General features: G+C 39.3%; 2 protein-coding genes and 1 non-coding gene across 3 annotated transcripts in view; 1 reads left to right on the top strand and 2 right to left on the bottom strand.

Moving 5' to 3' along the window:
- Window positions 1–8,060, bottom strand: part of CASD1 (CAS1 domain containing 1) — a 28,733-nt gene extending 20,673 nt beyond the window's left edge. Inside the window, exons 1-4 of the mRNA XM_064410420.1 lie at window positions 7,640–8,060; window positions 2,447–2,543; window positions 1,656–1,776; window positions 92–136 (exon numbers count right to left, since the gene is read on the bottom strand). Of these exons, the coding sequence (XP_064266490.1) occupies window positions 92–136; window positions 1,656–1,776; window positions 2,447–2,543; window positions 7,640–7,772 (396 nt within the window). The 5' untranslated portion in view covers window positions 7,773–8,060. The remainder of the gene's footprint in view (window positions 1–91; window positions 137–1,655; window positions 1,777–2,446; window positions 2,544–7,639) is intronic.
- Window positions 8,061–13,291: 5,231 nt separating this feature from the next.
- TRNAN-GUU (transfer RNA asparagine (anticodon GUU)) lies at window positions 13,292–13,365 on the top strand. The gene has a single exon. It is a non-coding gene; the product is annotated as a tRNA-Asn (tRNA).
- Window positions 13,366–20,377: 7,012 nt separating this feature from the next.
- The window catches only part of COL1A2 (collagen type I alpha 2 chain), a 38,486-nt gene continuing 36,871 nt past the window's right edge, over window positions 20,378–21,992 (bottom strand). Inside the window, exons 51-52 of the mRNA XM_064410406.1 lie at window positions 21,314–21,556; window positions 20,378–20,796 (exon numbers count right to left, since the gene is read on the bottom strand). Of these exons, the coding sequence (XP_064266476.1) occupies window positions 20,650–20,796; window positions 21,314–21,556 (390 nt within the window). The 3' untranslated portion in view covers window positions 20,378–20,649. The remainder of the gene's footprint in view (window positions 20,797–21,313; window positions 21,557–21,992) is intronic.

The raw sequence follows: 21,992 nt of genomic DNA, 5'->3' as shown, positions 1-21,992 counted from the left end.
TAACTTTTCAGCTCTGACAGCATTTTCAATTATATTGTATGAAATAATAACGTGATTATGGTTTGCAATTTAACACTACATAAAAACTTACCACTTTAATTGAAGCAGATTTATCTTCAAATGGGATATTTCCATGCTGTCAAAAAACCCCAAAACAAAGAAAACAAAGTAAGAAAAATTTTCAGAATGGAAACAAAATATTTACATATGTATGCTAACTTGCTCTCACACAATATTTATTTTCAGTGGAAAGGATTTTTCTTGTATAAACTTGTCAGTGTACTCACACAAAATATTTATGTTGCTTTCTTGATAAAACAAGCTACTAAAATAAACAGTTCTTTTTCCTGGAAGCAATCTATCCAACAAAGTCTGAAATGCTTTCTGCTCACTCTGTTACAAAGGTATCAAATGTTTTCCTAAATTTAGTTTCTCAACATAAGAAAAACTTATGACTTTTCCTCTTTCTTTTATTACACTTTTTCCAGCCTTCCTTTTCTTCTGCCCATCTCCTTTACACAAAACAACCAACACAGTTTTAATTAAAGAATAAAAGAAAATAGTCTCAGGCAGAAATAAAATCTATAATGCATTATTAAATTTTCTGAGTGAAAACTGTAAATCAGAAAGGAATAAGTCAGATATGCATTCACAATACTCCTTTAAAATCATAAAATACAGTATAATTTTGGTACTGATCCCTAAGAGCAAGTGTACTTCTCTTCTTCAAACTGAGATCTTGATTTCAATAACACTTGACAAAAAATACTCTCAACTCAAAATCCATTACAGCATTCTATTATCTCACCATTACTTTTGGGCAGCAAGAGAGACCTAACCAATTGACTAAGAAAACCAGAGTTCTTGAATCAATCAAACATCCTGATTGCAGGCTGGACAAGCTGCCACCTTGTACTTCTAAGTGACAGAATTACTAAATAATTGACAAATCTTATGTACCGTTGAAAGGTGTCTTTTCCATCACGTATGTACATAAATCTATGAAGATATGTACCCAAGAAGTATCACAGAGCAAAAGAAATCAGCATTTTGTTCAGCAAACGATACACCTAAATCCTTTCTTCCTCCTTCCACCTGGCTGCAGTTTACACACTCAACATTATAAAATTCAGACAGCTCTTCATCAGTGATCAAAAAGAAGGTAAGACCTGAAGATATTTTTAGTTTCAGCTTCAAGTTAGACCTGGAAATCTGTCATTGCCCCAAGGACTTTTATGAACAGATTAGATCAGCAATTTAACTGACATTTTAAATGACAAATTAGAAGGCATGAATTACTGCTATTTAAAAACACACAAAGGAGCAATCATTTTCTCATCAAGAAACCAAATACGAAGCATAAATTGCTATGGGACAAGTCAGCTTCATTAATTTATTCCCAGGCTGCTTCAAGCTTTCTCATGAGCTTCCAGTTCTCTCCTCAGATTCGCAATTATCTCATTGCCTATCACTTGTACCCAAATAATGATTTTGGTCTAATCTTGTTCTTCTTCAAAAGACCCTTCTGTGCTTCTCCTTTCATATGGTGACGCCAGCAAACAGTATAATTTGATTTTTTGAAGTTCAGACAAGAGTTATAAGGTAAATTGGGAAGAAAGAAACAAAAAATCAATCACCAAAATAAGCCATCTCACCTTAATTCCTTCTTCTTTGACTTGAGGATTTATCAGTTTTATGAATGAATAGAACAGCTGTCGAATTCTAGAATCTCCTATAAACACAACATGTTTGTCTATGAGGCAATTTTTTGCTTCACTGTAAAACAAAACAGCAACATTACAGAAAATACGTACCTTAGAAGTATTCTCAAAATCTACAGAGCTATACAGATAATTCTAAACATTATATCCAGCTTGAAGGCATGATAATTTTTTTTAACATGCTGAATTAATAAACAATTTATTGTAATTTGAATAGAATTGAAAATGAACTCTCCTGCTAACGTGATTAGGCAAACAACTAAGCAGGTTTTCCTATTAATGTGTGCTACAAATACAGTTGTTTCAAAATGGTAATATGCAGCATAACTCTCTTAAAAAAAAGATTTCTCTTACTAGGAAGTGAAAAAAGTGATAGGCAATTTTATTTGGGATATTTTTACTTGCAATTTGACATGCAAAGTCAGCAATCTGAGAGTGATATATGCAGCTTCATGTGACTCTCCATAACTTGTGCCACTACCTCCATCACCAACATTTATTTGTATTTTTATACAGAAATACAACTATGGTAAACACTGTAGACACAGATAAAGTACTTGGAAAATACTTCTTTCTCATAAATGTACATTTTTGAAAGCCTAGAGAATCAGATATAAAGTGAACAATGGATTATGTTATTCCTACAATTACAGCAATTACTACAACTGCAGTCAAACAACAATCTTGCTTATTTACAGATGAGCAGAAGACATGAGTTTCCTTACCTATTTTTATACTTATGCATCATACAACTGTGAGGTTGCCATACTTTTTCTCCAAGAAATCTCCCACTGGACAGAAGATATTCACATGTATCACCACCTTTGAAATGTTATATTAAGATTAGAATTCAGACACATAAAATGTAAAATATAGCCCTGTTGCCATTATAAAAAATAATTTGACAATATTTGAAAAACAGAAATTGAAATAATCAACAGTAGCAAACAGATTTGACTGATTGTAAATACATCTTGCACAAGTTTCTGCAAGTTGCCTTCTCACTCATTATACAATACTGCTCTGTAAATCCCATCCCTAGCCACAAAATGTTAGTGATCCCACTTCTGTTGTCAGAAAGGTGTTGTGACTTAGAATGGCATTTCCTTTAAGAGATGCCAATCCACTCTACTATCCCAAATACACTAATATAAAATTAAAGAACACAACTGTTGAATAAAGTAATCTTCTACACAGAATCACCATACACAGCACCTTGTATAGAACACAAAACTCATTACAAGGTTTGCAAGACATATGGTCATGTGGTCACCTTCAAACAGGTGATATGGGTTAATACACAAAAAAAAAATCCAAACATTTACACATCAATTTGCTCATCATTCTGAACTGCACTTATCTCTTCCAATCAGTAAGCTGTATACTAATTAAGATTAATCACTTTACAGGTGCTGATGTTCCAGGTCATGTAAAATTTCAAATATCTCAGTTATGAAATCAGTGACTGTTATCTTCCCAACTCCATGTCAGATTCTGCTGCTTTATAACTGAACACAACTGAACCCATTCATTGCAAGAGAAGTTGCTCTCCAACATTTTTGTCATACTTGGCATTTCTGAGCACAGACAAACAAGTTGTGAATGAAGTAGTAGGGACTTGTTGTAGCTTGGGCAGAAACAATGTACCACTGCCCACACCTAACACTTTCTCTGAAACCATCACTTCATTAAGCTCAACTCATACCTTGGTTTACAAACAACACAATTTCTCTGATTCTCAAACTTGCAAACTCATGCAAACTATAATGTTGAGTAAGTTCCATAAAAAAATGAAACTATCAGGAATAATAAAAAAACTGTCTAATCAAAAGCAACATGAGTTTGATAATGAGGTGGTTTAGAGTTATTACTGACATGAAGTCCTCCACTTTTCAGATGAGGACAACTAGGAGATGCATCAAAGTGACGCAAGAGCGAACTTTGTAAAAGAATATCCACCACTAATCAGACTCCCTCTGACATCCATGCACTTGCTGAGAAAGATGTGTAAGAAAACCAGGACGGTTATTCATGGTCAGAGCAGTGGTCAGTCTAGCCCAGTATTCCATCTTCAACAGGGGTGAAAAGCAGATGCTCAGAGATAAATAAGGAGAGGGCAAATAAACATTATATTCTTGCCTAATATTCTCCCAACTATGTTAATTCCAAGGATTTAGTGAAAAGGACATGCAATCTTCAAGTTCTTCGCACCCACAGAATCCTCCTAGAGTTTTCTATATCCAGAGCTGATGCTTGAAGAATCATCTGCCTTTATTTTGAAATATGGTTTCTACTAGATTTCCTTGGGGCACTCCCTGGTTCTTCAATGGGACAAGGCACTTTGGACTTATGTCTATCATGATTTGCAGACCACTATCACTTCTTTCTCAATCAAACTTTCAAGACTAGAGGATGTCCTCATATAAAAGTCAAGCTCAGTAACTCTGTACTCCATGGCATTCCCACCCCAATAACTGCCCATAAGTAGATCAATCCTTCATCCTACAGTACATTCACTGAAGTAACATTCCAAACATCACACATTTTTTACATTTCAAACATAGAGACAATATTGCATGTCAAGGGGTTATGCCTTCTTTCCCAACTCCAGGTACTGACTACCTCACTGCTGCCCTGAGCAGCATTAGAAAGCTCCTGAAACTCATTCAGGTTATTACTGAAGTTTGATATCCTCCTTTAAACATAATTGTAGAAAATAAGGGGAGAAGATGAGGTAGAGGGAATAAAACAAAACTGAAACAGCAGTAAAGAGGAGGTTACAAACTAGACAATGCCTCCAGAAAAGCTCAACTCTGGATTTAGCAGGTGAAATAGCAGCCAAAAACTATGCTCATTTTAATACACCACAACTTCTTCTTAAACATCAATGAGATCTTAAAATAAAAAACTAAACAAACAAACAAAAAAAAACCCTACCCAAAAAACCAACCCCAAAACCCAAGAAAAAGAATTTCAAGTGCCAATGTATGCACAAAACACAGACCATTCTTTTTAAACTTTGTGTAAATTATCCTTTCAACACAGTTTTATGCTCACTTAGACACACAACATTATAGTTGTACAAAGTGTAAAATTTTTCTGAATTTTTATGTTCATTATTCTAATATATCATTCCTCAAAATCATGGTTATTCAGTTGAAATTGTGAAATCTCAAAGTCTTCATTCAGCACCAGAGCAGACTGTTTCACAAAGCTTTCTCTAAAATACATACTCTCAAAGAGCTGGAAATTCAATTGTTCTCTATTACTCAAAGTAAAAAATGTAGTTGTAAACAGAGTCTACTCCTGTTGATTTTAAGAATGCAAAATTTTAAATAAATTCTTATTTCCAAAACAGTTTAGGACTGTACCTTTGACATATAACAGCTGAAAACCTCAAAGCATTAACTTCACTGCATAGTATGTAAACATTCAATCCACTTAATTCTTCACAAATTAGACAGCCGGAACTTCTCTTTTTTCATATGCTTTTGTAAAAAAAATGTAGGTGACCCCTAAATACAACACCCTTCCTGAATATAAATCTGACCTTCCACAACGCCAGTTCAGCATTTTTCCATACAAATAAATTGTATACAGGCAAGTTTAACTGGAAGTACACTGGGCTGCTCCAATCTACAATATGTACTTGCATGGCTGTGGCCAAAATTAGCTAAAACCTCTCCATGTAATGACAATCAGACAAAAGGGGAAGTGTAAAAGCACCACAAACACAGCAATCACTTACGTGACACAGCCTGGCTACTTAGAACCTGCCTGCAGCCCTACCTCAAACACCCTCGGGAAATCATAATAACCCTTTTTGGAATATTTTGATATAAAAATCTTGGTGTAAAATGTCTTATGTGTAAAAGAAAATGCTTTCTTGTGATAATTTAAAATGTATTACCTAATTTCATTTGTCAGTTGATGCTTTTTGTGTCATGGCACAGTAAAAATCAATTTACCTTCCCACAACAATTCCTGACATTTGAGAACATTAAGAAGTTTATAGGTTTCTGTCCAGGCTACAGAATTTTAGTTTATTATTTGTCATAGAGAAGCTGTTTTATTCTTCTGTCATTTATTTTGCTCTTTTCCACTTATGACAGGACTTTCCAAGTTCTATCATACCACCACTAAGAATGGGTATGATTCTATCATACCACTACTGAGAGTGGGTGACCAACACCACTGAGAATGAGTGAGGTGCCAGTGAGCTTTAGCTGTGCACTGTGAGTGAAAACCTCTGTTTTTTTCATTACTTGTCAAAAGTATTGTGGCATTTGCTGAATTTCAATGGTTTGATATCACTGCAGGTCTGCAGAATGATCTTTTTAATTAAAGCAACTCTGCTTTTATATATCCTAAAAATTCACCTGCTGTAATTTTTCCACCTTCCTCTTCTAAACTTCTCTTTTGAACATTTTATGTTCACAGAAGCCCAAATTGGTAAGTCTCTTTTCACTACGACTCCATGTCCTCCTAACTTTTAAACATTTATGGGAAAACCTTTCCCTTACCCTTTAATTGCTTCAGGAAACTAAAAACCTTAGGTGAAAAAACTTTAAAGGTTTGCAACAATTCATACTGACTATATCAATTTACATAAGGGCCAGCAGATTATCACCATTTTGCAATCTAAGACTCATCCCCTTCGTCAAATCTCACAGAATACACTGAAATTACGCATATTTTATTTTCCTTGTAACCTGCTTGATATGTCAGTCCCCATTTGCTTAGTCTTCCCTCTTTAAAAATTTGCCACCATCCTTCTGTCTAGTTCTGCGACTTGTGCCTTAAGGAACACTGCACAACAGGCAAGTTCAATTACCTCATTCTTGATCTACTCTAGAATTCAGTAAATGCTTCCAAATCTTCCAATTTAATACTAGTCAGTTCATCAGACGTACCGACATACCAGCTAGAGGGAGAATCTAGGGAGTTGTAAACACAGATTCCTACCCCTTTTTCCACTTCCACAACGAACCGCCTGGCTCAGCCCTGTCTCCCATGAATGCTGGCAGCCAAGTGTTAGAACACGACGCCAGTTGTGCTACAACAAACAGAGCCGCGGTCATCTCCCTACAGATCAACTTTTTCATTTACCCACAAAAACATACCACATTTCTCAGCGTGACACAGAAACAAGTAAATATATCCTTCAGCGGCTGCATTTGCATTTACGGGCCGTGCCAAGTTTCTCTGCTTCAGGGCCAAAGCAAGCCTGGCGAGGAGGAGCGAGCGGAGCGCCCGGCGCCCCGTACCCGGTCACGGCCACGGGGACACAAGCTCGCCCGGTGCCCGGAGCTCCTCCACGGCCACCGACCACACGTGAAACCAAGCAGCTCTTGACTGCCCTTCATCCACCAAAGCGGCCGGTTTCGTTACGTTTGAGGCGATGGTGCAAAGAGTGAAAAAATACACACCAGATCTCGTACCAATTAAGACTTTAACCACTAATTGCCAGGTAATTGGCCATTAATCATGCCGTACAGAAACAAGTGACAGGGAAGACGTGACCCTCTAGCCCTGCAGCTTCACCTGCCGCAGGCCGTGCCCCCGGAGCTGCGGCGAGCTCTCGGTGCAGACAGCGCACGGCCACAGCCCGGCCCGCTCCCCTCGCTCCGCGGGGCCTCGCCCGACCGGCGGGGCCTGCGGCGACCCCCGGGCCAGGCCCGAGGGCCCCGCGGGCCGGGTCCCCGCTGTCGCCCAGGGTCGCGTCCCTCGGCAGGCAGCGACCCGCCGCGCCACGCTGCCCAGACCGCCCCGGCCCGCCGCGGCTGCCCCGCGCGGAGGCAGCCTCCGCCCTCCCTGCACGGCCGCGGCTCCCGGGCTCCGCCGGGTTGCACCGGGACTCCGCCTCCCCTGTCCGGCAGCCGCGGCCCCCCGCGCAGCGCCCGCGGCCGCCCCCTCACCTCGGTAGCGGCGGGAGGCGGCGTGGCAGGCGGTGAGGAGCAGGACGGCGCCCAGCGCCAGCGCCTTGGCGCTCCTCACGCTGAAGTAGTAGTTGATCTCCCGCTTGCCCCCGGTGTAGGCCAGCGCCGCCATCTTGGCTCCTCCATGACAACAGCGTGCGATGGGGCGGGCGGGCGCGGCGGGGCAGCACTGGGTCCCCGCTCGGCGGCCAACGCGGACCCCGCCGCTGCCGCCGCCGCCGTCCCCGCCGCCGCGGCCGAGAGCAGCCCCACGCCCCCCGGCCCACGGGGCGGAGCCGGCGCCCCTCTCGAGGTGCGGCCGCTTCCCCTCGGCCGCCAGCGGGCGGCCCCAGCGTTCGCCTCCCCGCCCCGCGGCACCCTGAGGATGCGGTGGCTCCCGGTGGATTCACGGGATCCCACCGCGCTCGGGCCGAGCCCCGCCGCTGAGGGGGCGGCGGCGAGGAGGAGACGCCCTGGGGACTGTGCTCCGGGAATGCGGAGCTGGGCGAGGGTCTGTGCCGGACACGGTCCGTATGGGGCACTGGACACTGAGAGCTTCGGTCCAAATAATGCGATTTTTAAACACTTGTCACTCTTCTGTTGGCAACAAAATGGCCATTCCAGGCTGGGAGACTCTTAGTCCCTCTGAACCCGGGTAACTGTACATGCAAGCTGACACACTCACAGAATCACAGAATTAGGTTGGAAAAGACTTCTGGGATCATCGAGTCCAACCTGTGACCAACACCACCATGCCAACTGGACCATGTCACTGAGTGTAAGGAAAGACACGCGGTCTTTCCTAAACACCTCCAGGGGTGGTGACTCCACCACCTCCCGGGCAGCCCATAATCACCTTTTCCCTGAAGGAATTCTTCCCAATGTTCAACCTAAATCTGTGGTGCATCTTAAGACTGTGTCCTCTCATCCTGTGGCCTGGGAGAAGAGGCCGACCCCCACAGATTTACCTGGATTTGGTGGATGCATGAAATGATTGTTGAAATCAAACCTTGCTAAGGTTTACAAAAGCGAAATTCTGCTCCTCCACAAGCAGCTATCTGAATTGGGCAGGAAATCTGGGCTCCGAATCCAGTCCCTCATCAGTGGTGGGGCTGGGAAGCTGCCACCAACCCTGCAGGCCTGGAGCAGGGCAGGCTGTCCCAGGAAAGATATTTCCACAAAATAAAGTAACCATATATAAACCGTATAAACAAATTAAAAACTTAGGAAATCTGCACAGTATGTAGTCACATAATGTACATACAAAATTTGAGTTCTAATTATTCCGATGTGTGCTGTTACTATATGTTACTATATGTATTCAATGTATGTCCCATTTCTATCCAGCCAATGTCTTTTCTTCTGCCAACATGTATAAACTATACTTCTTTTCTATTCAAGTCTCTGTTGATTCATTCACTTTTCCAGTATTCTTTTTAAACAATAAAAATCCTTCATGATTTTAAAGCGCTCAGGTTTATTGTCTCAGGGAAAGAGAGAGAAAAATGATACCAGATATACAGATGGGTAGTTTTTTGGTTATGGTTTTCCAGAAAAACCCCAACAAAACCTAACCTAACTAAAACAATGACAATAACAAAAATCCAGAGAAACCAACCCCCCATTTCTGGTTGTAGTAGGGATTTTTTTATTTCATAAATGAAAAATTCTCGTTGATGCTTTATTTTTTTCTCATGCCTCATTCAAAAAGTCAGGAATTTTCAAAGCCTTCTTACTATGAACAATCTTTATTGTTAAAGTTTGTTTAAATTGTTAAAATATACCTGTTAGAGCTTCAGTTTCTTTGTCTTAATTTCATATGAATTTTACACTTTAAGAAGCAACTTAAACACTTTTAGACATATTGTCTAGCTATAATATTTGCATTGTTGCTCATTAATGTTCTTTACAATCTTATGAACTATATCTTTCCTGCAGTCATTGAGGACCACAGATATCTTTTTCATCTGTTTGTATTACATTTGTTCACGAACAAGTGAGACTTTTCATCCAACCAAAACATATTTACTTCAGCCAGTCTCATTCTGTAATGTAAATATGTCAAGTTTGAGGGCTATGTGGCAAGTCTGCAAGGTCCATTTATGATCATGAGCGCAGCTCCTCAAAACTTACCCAAATTATTGCTGCTACTATAAGCAGTGTAGATGCAGAAAGCATGGGGTTCTGCCAGAGCTCTGGGGGTGCTGACTCAACTTCTCAGTTAGGGTGGCTACAATGTGGCTACAATACTTAAGCAGAAAAATTTAATTTATTATTTTATTCTCAAAATCAAAAAATTAATTCAAGTTTCCACAACAAGGTTGTCTCTGGGGAGAATTACAGGGATCTTGAACTAAATCATCTTCTTTCTCCAAAAGAGCAGCAGGAACTAAAAGGCTATCAAAACAACCATACTTCTGTTTATATATATCTCAGAAAATTACAACCCTTTGAAATAGTAATTCTGTCCTGCAGCCTTTGGAGGGCTCTTTCAGATCTGCTGCCTGCTGCTGGAAGTCCCTGGACATTCCTCACTTGCCATGAAGACCTAACACTGATCTTTAGCAATTCCTGAAAACTCCATAACTCCATGTGTGGATTTCAACTGTGTTATTTTAGGACTGTACAAGTACATGCTGGTATTGTTGCAGGTTGAGTGTCTTAATTAAGATAATCCCCCTGTGTATATTAAATATTTATATGGGTGTGAGCAAGACATCTGCTTTTGCTTCCTTGCTTCGTTGGAGACATTGTTTAGGAGTTTGATAATTGAGATCCCCTTCATTCAGTCAGAAGCTTTTGGCTGAAGTGCAGTTAATTAGGAAGTGGTTTGCCATGTGGTCTCACTTCTAACCGATTCCTCCTTGTTTTTCACAAGCTAATTGAATTTGGCATCATGACATATACCCAAGTAATTCGCACCAAAACCACTATATATAAAAAGCCTGATAGAAAAAGCTAATTAGGGATTTCAAAGTACCCTATAAAACCAACTCCAGACATGAACTATTATTAGCTAGAAGCAGCTTTGTAAATTGTGTACCTTCTTTATTTTCTGCCTGCTGATCAACTTAGTGTGCTGAAAGTAAACCAGAAGGCTGCTAGCCCTTCTGATCAGTCAAACCTCAGCTTTTGGTTTGCCAATGCTACAGCTTCCCATTGGCTTTTTGCTTGCTCTGCTGGAAGCATCAAGGGCCATCAGTGGGAGGGGGACACTTAGAGCAGCCACAGAGAGAAGACCCAGAGAAAAGAAAAGTGTTTCCTTTGAGAGGCAGAGGAGATATGGCACTGCTGTGCATGTGGGACAATGTGTATGAATATTAAAAGTAAAATGCCTCTGGAAGAATTTCAAATATGTTTTTTTTTTTTCTACAGGGATAGCCTTGGGTTAACTGGTTTAATTATTTTCATAAGAGGCCGTGGTGTTTTATATGGTCACTAGTAACTGACACTGTCATTACTGTGGTTTTTGCCTGCTCTATTTTCTCTAAGAATCAATCTAATAACAGTCAGGAATGAAGGGGTTCATCCCACCTAATTCCACTCACTCACAGAGAACCAATCTATTTTAAACTAATCACCCTTCCTCTGCAGAATTGAGAGAGCAAGTAAGGTGGTAATTTACTTGTAAGTTAGAATAACTTACCATGAAGAATTGTGACTTTCTGTTCAATTTAGAAAATAAATTTATATTGGACAGATGTCATTTACACAGGTATAATATAGATGAGCTAATTCTTCTTTCAATGCTTCCTGACTTTGCTTGGCAGGCTCAGGATAAATGGAAAGAGAACTTTGTGCCATGGGTCAAACCTGGCATGCACATATGAGTTTGCTCATAAACTGAGTTGGTGGGAGATGACCTTTTTTCCTGTTTTCAGTACTACAGCCATGTGTAGCTTCTCAAGTTGGAGCTACTGTCCTCAGGCAAATGTAATCACAAGGACTGGCAGCATGTAAGAAGATGAAGTGGCTACTGTAGTATAAAGTCAGATGTAACAGAGAGCTTACATTTAAGTATTCTCAGAGGAATAGTAGGGCATTCTCATGTGATATTTTCCCCTCTGAGTTTGTGTATAAGAGTATAATTAATTTTTCACAAGTCTATATAGCAAGGAATGTAAACACCAGAGCTAGAAAAAAAATATCACTTACCTCTAATCTTGAAGTTTCATAAGGGAAATGATCACATGTTCATAAGAAGCATTCTGTTTGTTATATAATAAGTAGAATATTCCCTACATTAACTTACAGGTTAAGTATTGACTAATTAATTAGTAGGATCTGCCCTACCCCCAACCATATCACTTTGTTTAAATGGTGCAGCATTGCCAGATTGCTGTAATCAAATTGTAATTCCAGAAACAAAGCTATGTTTCCAATGGATTCCTGGGTGGTGTAGCATTTTCAGTTATACAACTTTTGCTGGGGCAGCTTTTGAGTACCTGCCAAATGATGGCATCAGACATTTTAATTGCTGGGTTTTCAGCCTCATAATGACAATCAATTTTTCCCTAAGAATCAAGTTTCCATGTGGCATGTGTATGCATGGTAGCCACAAATATTTGATTGCATTAATGAAGAGGGAGTACAAAGTGTAAGAAGTCTTTTTGTCAGTGAACTTGTTCAGTCAACCAGTATAGCCTGAGTACTGAATTTGTACCCAAATCCTGAAACAAATATGCCCTCAAATCTCTAAGATCCTGGAAATTCTATCAGCAATTACTGCTTTTACAGATTTCTAATTTTGTAACAGTTATAAAATCAGTTTCTCAATAGTCTGTACTAAAATCAGACTGATATTAAGTGAAGTAATTATGAAATCACAGGTACAAAGGCCATATTTAGCATTATCACTAAGAGATAAATACATCTGCTGTTCTATAATATGAGGCTTAATAGTGTTTTCATTCCAGGCTTCTGTGGGTCTGAAACAAAGATGGATCAGATGAAGACAGGGAAGGGAAATGGGCAGATAGCAAATATTTAATTCATCTGTCCCCTTTAATTAAGGATAGTCAAAGGGCTGCACCTTTCTGCATCATGGGATGTCACTGCTGTGCAGCTACAGAGTCCTGAGAAAGGGGCTGGGACCCAGCTAATACAAATGATTTTTCTTTCAGCTGCTTGCATTTTTATACTCAAAGTTTTGTATCTATAACATCCATTACTTTTAATGGGTCAAGAATGTTTGGTTTTGATGAGTTTTTTGGTATGCAGGTGTAAGTTTTTTCTATTCCCCCCTATCCCTTTCTATTCTCTTTTCTTGACTCCTGGTTGAGGAAAAATGGCAGTTACTGTTGCTTTCAAATTGAGTTATTCTCTTTTCATGAATGCTTTTTTTCATATTGTTTCATTTTTCATGGTTCTGCCTTGTGCTCCAGTTGTGCCTTCTTAAAATTCAGAATTCTTTATATTTATAGGGCAGCATTTGGAAGCCTACACAGCCACAGTGCAAGCTTTGCTGTGTTTGTGCAGCATTATAAGCCTTTCCTTCTGGCTGCCAGCAATACAGATGCCATGTGATGACCATGTTCTCTTTTAGCATCTCTGCACTAAGTCCCTGCTACTTGAAATTGATGTTTTTAGGAACACAAATTTATTTTGGGTAAGAAAATTATTTTTTCTTATGAAGATTCCAGTGCCAAGGGAGTCTCTGTGGCGCAATCGGTAAGCGCGTTCGGCTGTTAACCGAAAGGTTGGTGGTTCGAGCCCACCCAGGGACGTGCTTTTTGCTTTTTCTCTGCCATGGCAAGGGTTTGGAACCAGATGTTCTTAAGGTCCCTTCCAAACTTAGCCATTCAGTGAAATTTTAGAAATTTTGAATTTTCTCTTTAGCCTCAGATTCACTGAAACCCTAATTTGCTGAAGTACGAAGCAATGGATTAACAGACTAAAATATTTCCATGCATCACTATATAAAAATGAAATTGCTTAGAAATAGTTTCATTTTAGCCGAATATTGCAATGTTCCCTATTCTGTCATATTTGTTTGTCTGTATGGAGCTCTGTTGTGTTGTTTGTGAGCTGTAAAGGATCCGTGTTATTTTTTGATGTTGAAATGTAAACATATATATACAAAATATCAACATGGGCTTCTATGCACCTAAGGTTTAGCAAAGATTTGTGATTTTGTAATTAACATGTAACTGAATAGTAGTGCCATTTCCAGCAATTTTGTGTAACTGGTGAGTTGGAATCCATAGGAGAGCTATTGTTTTTTGCTTCTGGCTTTAAATCTCTTGTGCACAGCACACTTTAATAATTGCTCAGATGACTGGCAGGTAGATCTAATTCTTTGATGCGTTGTTTTTTCTTATGCTTTAAAAATACTTGAACTGAAAGTTTTTACTAATAGTGTATGGCTTTCTCTAAAGCCCAAAATCAGAAGAAATCCATATGCAGTGAAACCACTGGAGCCCATTATCCTTCAGCAGCTTTCTTGTGGACTCTTTTTCAGGGTCTGTAGTGATAGGACAAGGAGTAATGGGTATAAATTGAAAGAGGGAGAATTTAGGTTAGGTATTAGGAAGAAATTTTTACTTTGAGGGTAGTTAGACATTGAAACACGTTGCTCAGGAAGACTCTGGATACTCCAACTCTGGCCACGTTCAAAGCCAAGTTGGGTAAGGCCTAGAACAATATGGTATAGTAGGAGGAGCCCCTGCCAGGGGTGGTCAAGACTAGATGAACTTTTAGGTTCACTCCTATCCTTTAAAATTCAATGATTCTATGATTCTATTTCATGAGCCTGCGCTTCTCTCACAGAGCTCTCTTTCCACAGACCTGTTTTCCTGATACATGCAAAGCAATTTGGAAATGGAATAAAAATCCCAGTTGGTTTTCAACATACTAGGTCCAGATGATATCAGATAGCAAATTAAAAATTTATATTTATTTAAAAGGCATGCTGTCCTAAATTTTAGTTTCAGGTTGTAAAAGGCTGTGAGTTTAGCAAAAAAAAAAATCTATTAAACTTCATAGCCATACTAAAAAACAGATGAAGGAGTGAGTAGAAATCAAGTCAAGTAGTCTCCACAGTGTGTCTGAGCGGTGCATTTTCATGTGAGTGGCAAAGAGGTAAAGGAGTTGTTCAAAGCCCATAGAAAACAGCTACTGAGTTGTTCATATGAAATTTCCACAGTATTTATGTAGAGTTAACATAGAGAATGGATTTTTAGACTAAGCTTCTGCAGCAGAGAATAAGTAGAATACAAGAACAGTGCTATGGACCAAGAAAGAAAGTGTGAGAGAAACTGTTAATCTATGGGTCAGTCCTTGGGCCATAATTTTATTTTCAGCGTGTCATGCCTGGAATGCATACACAAGTCTTATTACAAGATTCTGATGTACAGACAATCTTATTACAAGATTCTGATGTACAGACAACAGTAAAAGCTATGCAGATGGTAATATCATTGCATATAGGGCCAGAGAAACACTGCCTTAAACGTGAACAAAGTGTTAGAATTACTATTGTTTACTCTTGGATGTGCTTGTCAAAATACATATGTAATGGTTAACTTGTGGGAGGGAGGTGAGCTGGGGGTAGGAATGTAGTTCCTGAATCCCCAGGAGAATCGAGGGGCTCATACTCCCAAAGAAGCTGGGGGCATCCCAGCACTGGAGGAGGGAGACGAAATGCTGGTTCCTCTCACCTGGACCCAGACAAGGACACTGTCACCTGTAGGTACAAACCACCAGCTCATCCTGCACAGGGTTAATTGTTAACCTTAGCTCTTAATCTCTCCAGTAAACTGGAGACTACTAATTGAGAGTTACGGGAACTATATGAAATAAAGTGAAACTGTACTCCAGAATCACATATGGAACTGAAAAAGTTCAAAGGACTTCTTGTATCTGTCTGTATGTATTGTACCTAATGCATCTCTTGTATCTATATGAGAATTAAAGTAGATTAGAGAAATGAAGTAAAACTGTAATTCTACTTTTTGTCTACTGTGAGGCAGGTGCTCTCCATGGGTGTGGTTTGCTCTCTGCTGTTCCTGAGAAGAATAAACAGAGGTCCTTTGGATCTCATTGCAGAATCTGGAGAACAAATAATTTTGGCTATGGGCAGCTCCTGTAGGAATTGAGATGACGGTGGTAAAGCAAATGTGGTATAGAGGCAGGTACAGACAGCCATAATAGCAATGGATGTTCTTTCAAACTGAGGAATTAGTCTTATTCCCTGTTAAATGCTGAAAAATGAAAATAAATTAGAAGGTAGCTCATTATTAACTAGAAACAGTAATGAAAAGCATTTTTACCAAATTAAGTCAGACTGTGTTTGGGTGACTCCTCCTGTCACAGTGTTGTAGAGACAATACTGGGAGATGTTAAATACCTTAACCAAAAAGTAGTGGTAAATCTCTTTGGATAAAACAGAAAAACTGACAGTCATTATGGAGGAAAGATTTAATGAAGAATAAACCCTGTCCTTTACACTGCTATATAGAGAAGATAATTTCAGATTGACAGAATCTAACAACTAAATAAAGAGTAAAGTTAATTATTGTCTTTTTTTGTGCCCTGAGTGAGCCTGCAGTTTGCTCCAAGAGCTTTCCTGTTTGGATAAGTGTTCTTCTCATATGTTAGTGCATATTTAGGGTGAGTTCTGATGCTGATGTTTTGGAGAAGTAGCCTATAGAATAGTCTTGGCACGGAAGATGATGACAGCAACAATCCTGAGATTAGCTCAGTTGCTTAGAGCATGGTGCCAATAACACCATGGTTGTGGGTTTGGTACCTCTATGGGCCATTTATGTAAGAGTTGGATCCTTGTCGATCCCCACCAACTCAGAATATTTTGTGATTCTGTGAATGACAGTGAATTTGGGAATAGAAACCCTAGAAAAGGTCTTGAGGGGCTGGTAATTAGTATGTGAGGCAGTAGGGGGTGCACAACGCCTATGACAATGGTGGAGAACTGCTCTGCTGTTTGACTGTGTCCTCAGAATTGGCATTTGGGAAAAGTGTCATTTCACCAGAAGGTCCAATTTCTGTAGCTCGAACACAGTAAGATATTGATAATAATTGGAATTTATTTTATGTATTTCAAATGCTTGTGTTCAAAATAATATTTAAATGATATATTGGTTTGTTTTGATAATTATATTTGCCGTAATGAAAATAATAATTTCCTGAGTTGTTGGAGTGTATCTATAAGCATGGATTCATGTGTAGGAAATTTTGCTCATGTAATATCCAACCACATGTTTTCCAGGAAAGGACAAATGTATTCCAGCCTTAGAATACAGACATGGACTAATTTCTTTGTTTATGCACTGTAGATTGCATTCATTATGCAGCTGAGATTCATAGGAGAGCCCTATAGAAAAATCTGGATTTCTAATGAGCTCAGAATGAGGCACGATTAAAATGAAATGAATTAGGGGTTACTTCTGTTTGCATGTCTAATAGCTTTATTTAAGCTTGCTAATGTCTCATTGGAATTGGATACATGATTCTAATACAGTAAAACACTGCATCAAGAGGGTGGTAGGAAGGCAGATTCTAGGAAATCACTAGAAGAAAATGAATCAAAAGTCATGTCAAAAGCTTTGACTTAAACCTGAGTGGTGGAAGTGTAGATATGTTGTCTGTTAATGTTGTTTTGTCACTCACCTGTACTAAAGAATGTTTGTCTGGAGCACAGTGTTCATATTTTAGACTGATAAACTCAGATACTGAAGAAAATTGGCAGTGGCTAGTGTTTCTCCCTACGGGGCTGTGCAGTTACAACTGCCCCTTCTAGAACTGTGCTACATGGTTTGAGTTTCTTTTTGCTCAATGTTGGTCCCACTGATGGTGTTCTCCTTGCCTCTAGTTTTTACTTAGGCCATATTAATGCAAAAGCACATGCAACAGAGAGCCCAATGTGCTGCCAGCTGAGCCTGCTGTAACAGGAAACTACATGGATACAAAAAGGAATATTTGCACTGGAGACATCAGAAGTCAGCTTAGATACAATTTGAAGCACATACTGACAGGAGCCTTTTAATCTCTGTCCATCTCTGGGGGGGATGGTGTTAGAGAAGCTGATAGACAGAATATATATTGATCACACAGGTGAGGGTCATCAGCCCTGCAGATTCCAGGGAGGGAAATGGTCTGAATGCTGCAGTACTTTGGTTTGCACTGTTGTGTCACGTCAGTTGTCTCTCCACCCAGCTCTTCAGAGCTTCCCCAGCAGTTCTGTTCTGGTGCAGTACAGCCAGTGCTTGCTGCAAACTTTGCCTTTCACTTAGTTACTCCAGCTGCTTTCCTTTCCTTCCAAGATTATTTCCTGCTACAAATGTAAACATTAATCTATAGTTTCAGCTAATTTATGCTGATGTTCTAGATGTATTACTGCTGATAATGAAATTCTCCAAAGATAATGTTTATAGGGAGGCAGAGTATTCAAAAAAATAATAAAGATCACCAGAAGTTTATTCAACATCTTATATTCCCCAAACTGGACAATATTAACTCTCTGCCCTATCTGCCCTTTATTTCTTATTTGCAGCTATGATCTTTGAAAGACATTTCTTCAATATTTTACGTAGCATAAGCAAAATACTTGATCATGCAATAAGTTCTGATAAGCTGAAAACGTGCAAGGCAGACTGAATATCTGTCCAGTGCTAATGAGGCTGGAATTTGTGAGGTAAATACTATGTATTTTTTCAGGTTTAATTTCCAGATGAGGTTGTTTTTTGAGCAAAGATCTGAAAACACATAATTTGGATATTATCAGTGAGCTGATAGAAAGAAAGTGTTCTCTGCCTAGAAGGACATGCCATGGAATGGATCACAGAGAGAAAAGGAGGAATCAGAAGACAACAAAAGGAGACAGTGTTTGTTAGGTGCAGTTTCCTTTCTAAACTCAAGTGTTCCTTTAGCTGCGCTTTGGGATTTTTTTTCTCTCCAGGCAACAAAGGACTACCTCCCTATCCTAGCAATAACCTTTGCATACCTTCTAGTGAATTGCATAACCCAAGGGATGAAATTTTAGCTTTTCAGTCCTTGTAGGAACTTCCCATCTTTTAGATGAAGAAACAAAGTATTTGCTGTTTTCAAATATCGAATTACTGTTTTTACAACAACAAGCTTGTTTTGAAATGTAAGAAAATGCTTATAATATTTTAAGAATCATCATGGTCCAATGAGTAAATGCAGGTATTTACCTACAGTATGTTTTACTCAGTGGAGAAAAAATGGGTTATATTTCATAATGGAAATTCCCATTTTTACTAATTCAGCACACAGCTGCAGGCACATGGCAGCTGCATCCAAGATCATGTTTTGATATTTGCCCTATTTTCCTTAATCAGTTAATTGCAAGCAAGAACAAAAAAAAGTGTCGTTAGAAACAGATTTTAGTGCTTATTTCCCCTTGCACCATCTGGAGCTGCCTTCAGACTCTCAGCTGCTAATCTTTAGAGTTGTGCTTTCTTCAGGTTACAGGGACTTTATTCTGCATATTTTCTTCCTGCCACTCTTTGGGGGTTCTGCCTGGCCATCTCACCTCATGCCTTGCATGCTTTTGCTGTTGTCTTCATGGTCCACTGTTGGTTCTCTCAAGCACCTTCCCAACTACAAAAACATGGCTGTTGGAATTGCAGTTCATTTAGGATTTTCAGCAGTCTTCTAAAAGGTCTCAGAAAAGAAGTCTTTGCTTCTCATGGTGGTTTGTGTGACAGGAAATTATTAAGGCTAGCAAAAGCATATGGTTCTGTGTCCCACACACAATTGAACAAACTGTAAGGGCCTAACACTGACCTTCCTGACAAAACAAATAAATTTGAGGTTCTTGGCATAGACTTCTGCACCTCTTTTCTGAAGTGCACAGGCATGGTTCTGCTGATTACAGCAAAGCATCAGCCAGCACAGCTCTATCAACTGCCAGGAGCTTTCTGTCCTCAAGTGAAAGAGTGAAGCTTCATTTTCCTTCCACCTTTAAGTGAGATGATGATCCTTCTTGCAGCCACTAATCCTACTTAGTAGTTGGACAAAAGGATGGAATTATTTCTGCTCCTGAACTTGGCATACTATGAGACACAGAATTACTGAGTGAGTTTCTTGAGAACTTCTCAAAAGGTAGTGTTGAAATGAAGAGTCAAGTAGACAATCACACCCTTAAGAGAGTTGTAGGCAACCTTTTGAGGCTGTAACAAAATGTTTTATAGCAATGTGCTAAAATCTTGGTCTGAGAATCTCCAATGCATCTAAGCAAGTAATTCATTAAATAGTTTCTTTTGGAACACTGGACATGCTTTATTTAATTTTTTTTCACAATTTATTTAAACATCTCACATATACAAAATACATTTTCTTTCTTTTTTTTGAGAAATGATGACCTTTTTTTACCCATAGGAGCAGATTGAAATGAAATTTGAAAGTGGGAACACCTGATTTCGGAGGAAGAAAATGAAGAGGAAGAAAAATTATCCACATGCTTAAGCTGTGGGTGAGACAGGACGTCCTAAGTTTTAAGACAGACTTCAAAGAAACAGAGAAGCAATATTTTAAATGCTACTAGCACCATCAAAGTTCAAGTATTGGAAAGATACTCTGTAATTATGCAATTAGCACCACTGTCTTTTGAGTGGAATTGAAAGTACCTCAGATCATATGGAGAAGTTCCTACAAAAGATGTGGATCACTCTTGATTTAATGTATGAGGTAGTTTAAACCTTTGGAAGTCATGGATTTAAACTTCCTCTGTGGAAGATATTCAAAGGCCACAAGTGGTGCAAACTTTCATGACTTTTTATTTTGTTTTTTTTTTCTTTACAAAGGTTGACATTTCCCAAAACAAGGTGTTAAATCTTGAATGACTTCCAAGTCCATTTGGGGCTGTATTAAATTTCATTGCACAATGCTCCAATCAATTCTTCTCCTTCTCTTTCGCCCAGAGTTTAAGCAAGTAGATGAACAGAAGAAATGGAAGGAGTCAGCTTTCATTATAAAAAGAAATGACAAGAGAATAATTTGGGAGAGGCTTTAAGTTAATTTTAGTTCATTCATTTAAAACAGACTGGGCCAATGTCCAAACCGAATTCTTGGTCAGCGCCGCCAATATCCAAAGGTGCAATGTCAAGGATGGGCAAGCGGGATGGCTTGTTTGTTCTGTATTCAATGATTGTTTTGCCCCACTCGTTGTTCTTTCTCTGTAAGAGAAGATTCATTGCAATTGTTATCGCATCATTCACAGTATTAGAATTGTTTTACCTGAATGGATAATTCCTGAAATAATTTCATATTAATTTTGCTTGTATTGTTTGCAAATCACATGTGATGCTGTATGCGAACTACCCTACTATTCAAAATGATGTTAGATTCTAAGAGAACTCTGCCTGATTGCTACGGACTTAAAGATCCTGCCCCTTCTATAGCATGTGCATTGTTTTCTTATCAATCTTCTGTTTACTCAGAATTTGGACCTAGTCCCTCTGAAAACTTTTTTTGGCCACATGTACAATACAAGGTAGGATTTTTTTTTTGTAACCTTTTCCTTCCCACTTGTTAAGGATCTGTCATGGTTGTGTTGGTAGGCTATGTATCTTCACCAGGCAAAATTTTGCTGGTTTGACCAATAATCTAATTCTCATTTAAAGCACAACTCTATCCCTGATCATATACTTAGGCCTGGGCAGTCACCACGCCCATGGTTTCTGTGTTACTTACAGAGCAGCCATCCTCGAGAACACTGAAAGTGAATCTGCTGTTGCCTTCAGCTCGTAGCTCAACGTCGTTGGATCCCTGCAGCACAACAGCTTTCTTAAGGTTGCCAGTTTCTGCATCCATGTAGGCAATGCTGTTCTTGCAGTGGTAGGTGATGTTCTGGGAGGCATGGTTGGCCAGCAGACGCATGAAGGCGAGTTGGGTGGCCATATCCTTGGAGGTCACTCCTTCACTATTGTATTCAAACTGAAAAACAGAGAGGAACCCAGTCAGTTGTATTGTGGGGGAAAGGAGGATGTTTGTAATGAAAATGAGTGATAGCTGCTCTGGTGTCCTGGTTTTAACTAGGGTAGAGTTAATTTCTTCTCAGTTGATGATGCAGTTTGCATTTGGATTTGGAATGGTGTTGAAAACACACTGATGTTTCGGATTTTTGCTAAGTCAAGGACTACTTTTTTTTTTCTTTTTTTTTCTTTCTTTTTTTCTTTCTTTTTTTTTTTTTTTTTTCTTTTTTTTTGTCTCATGCTCTGCCAGTGAGGAAGTGTGCAAAAGAAACTGGCAGGGAGCATAGCTGGGACAGGTGACCTGGGCTGACCAAATGAATATTCAACATCATAAAAATAATGCTCAGTATATAAACTGGGATGAAGTAACTCAAAAAGACAGCCAGTCTGGGTTCAGG

Source organism: Passer domesticus, chromosome 1 (assembly GCF_036417665.1).
Source record: "Passer domesticus isolate bPasDom1 chromosome 1, bPasDom1.hap1, whole genome shotgun sequence".
Taxonomy (NCBI): Eukaryota; Metazoa; Chordata; class Aves; order Passeriformes; family Passeridae; genus Passer; species Passer domesticus.
This window is presented reverse-complemented; position numbering and strand designations above follow the sequence as displayed.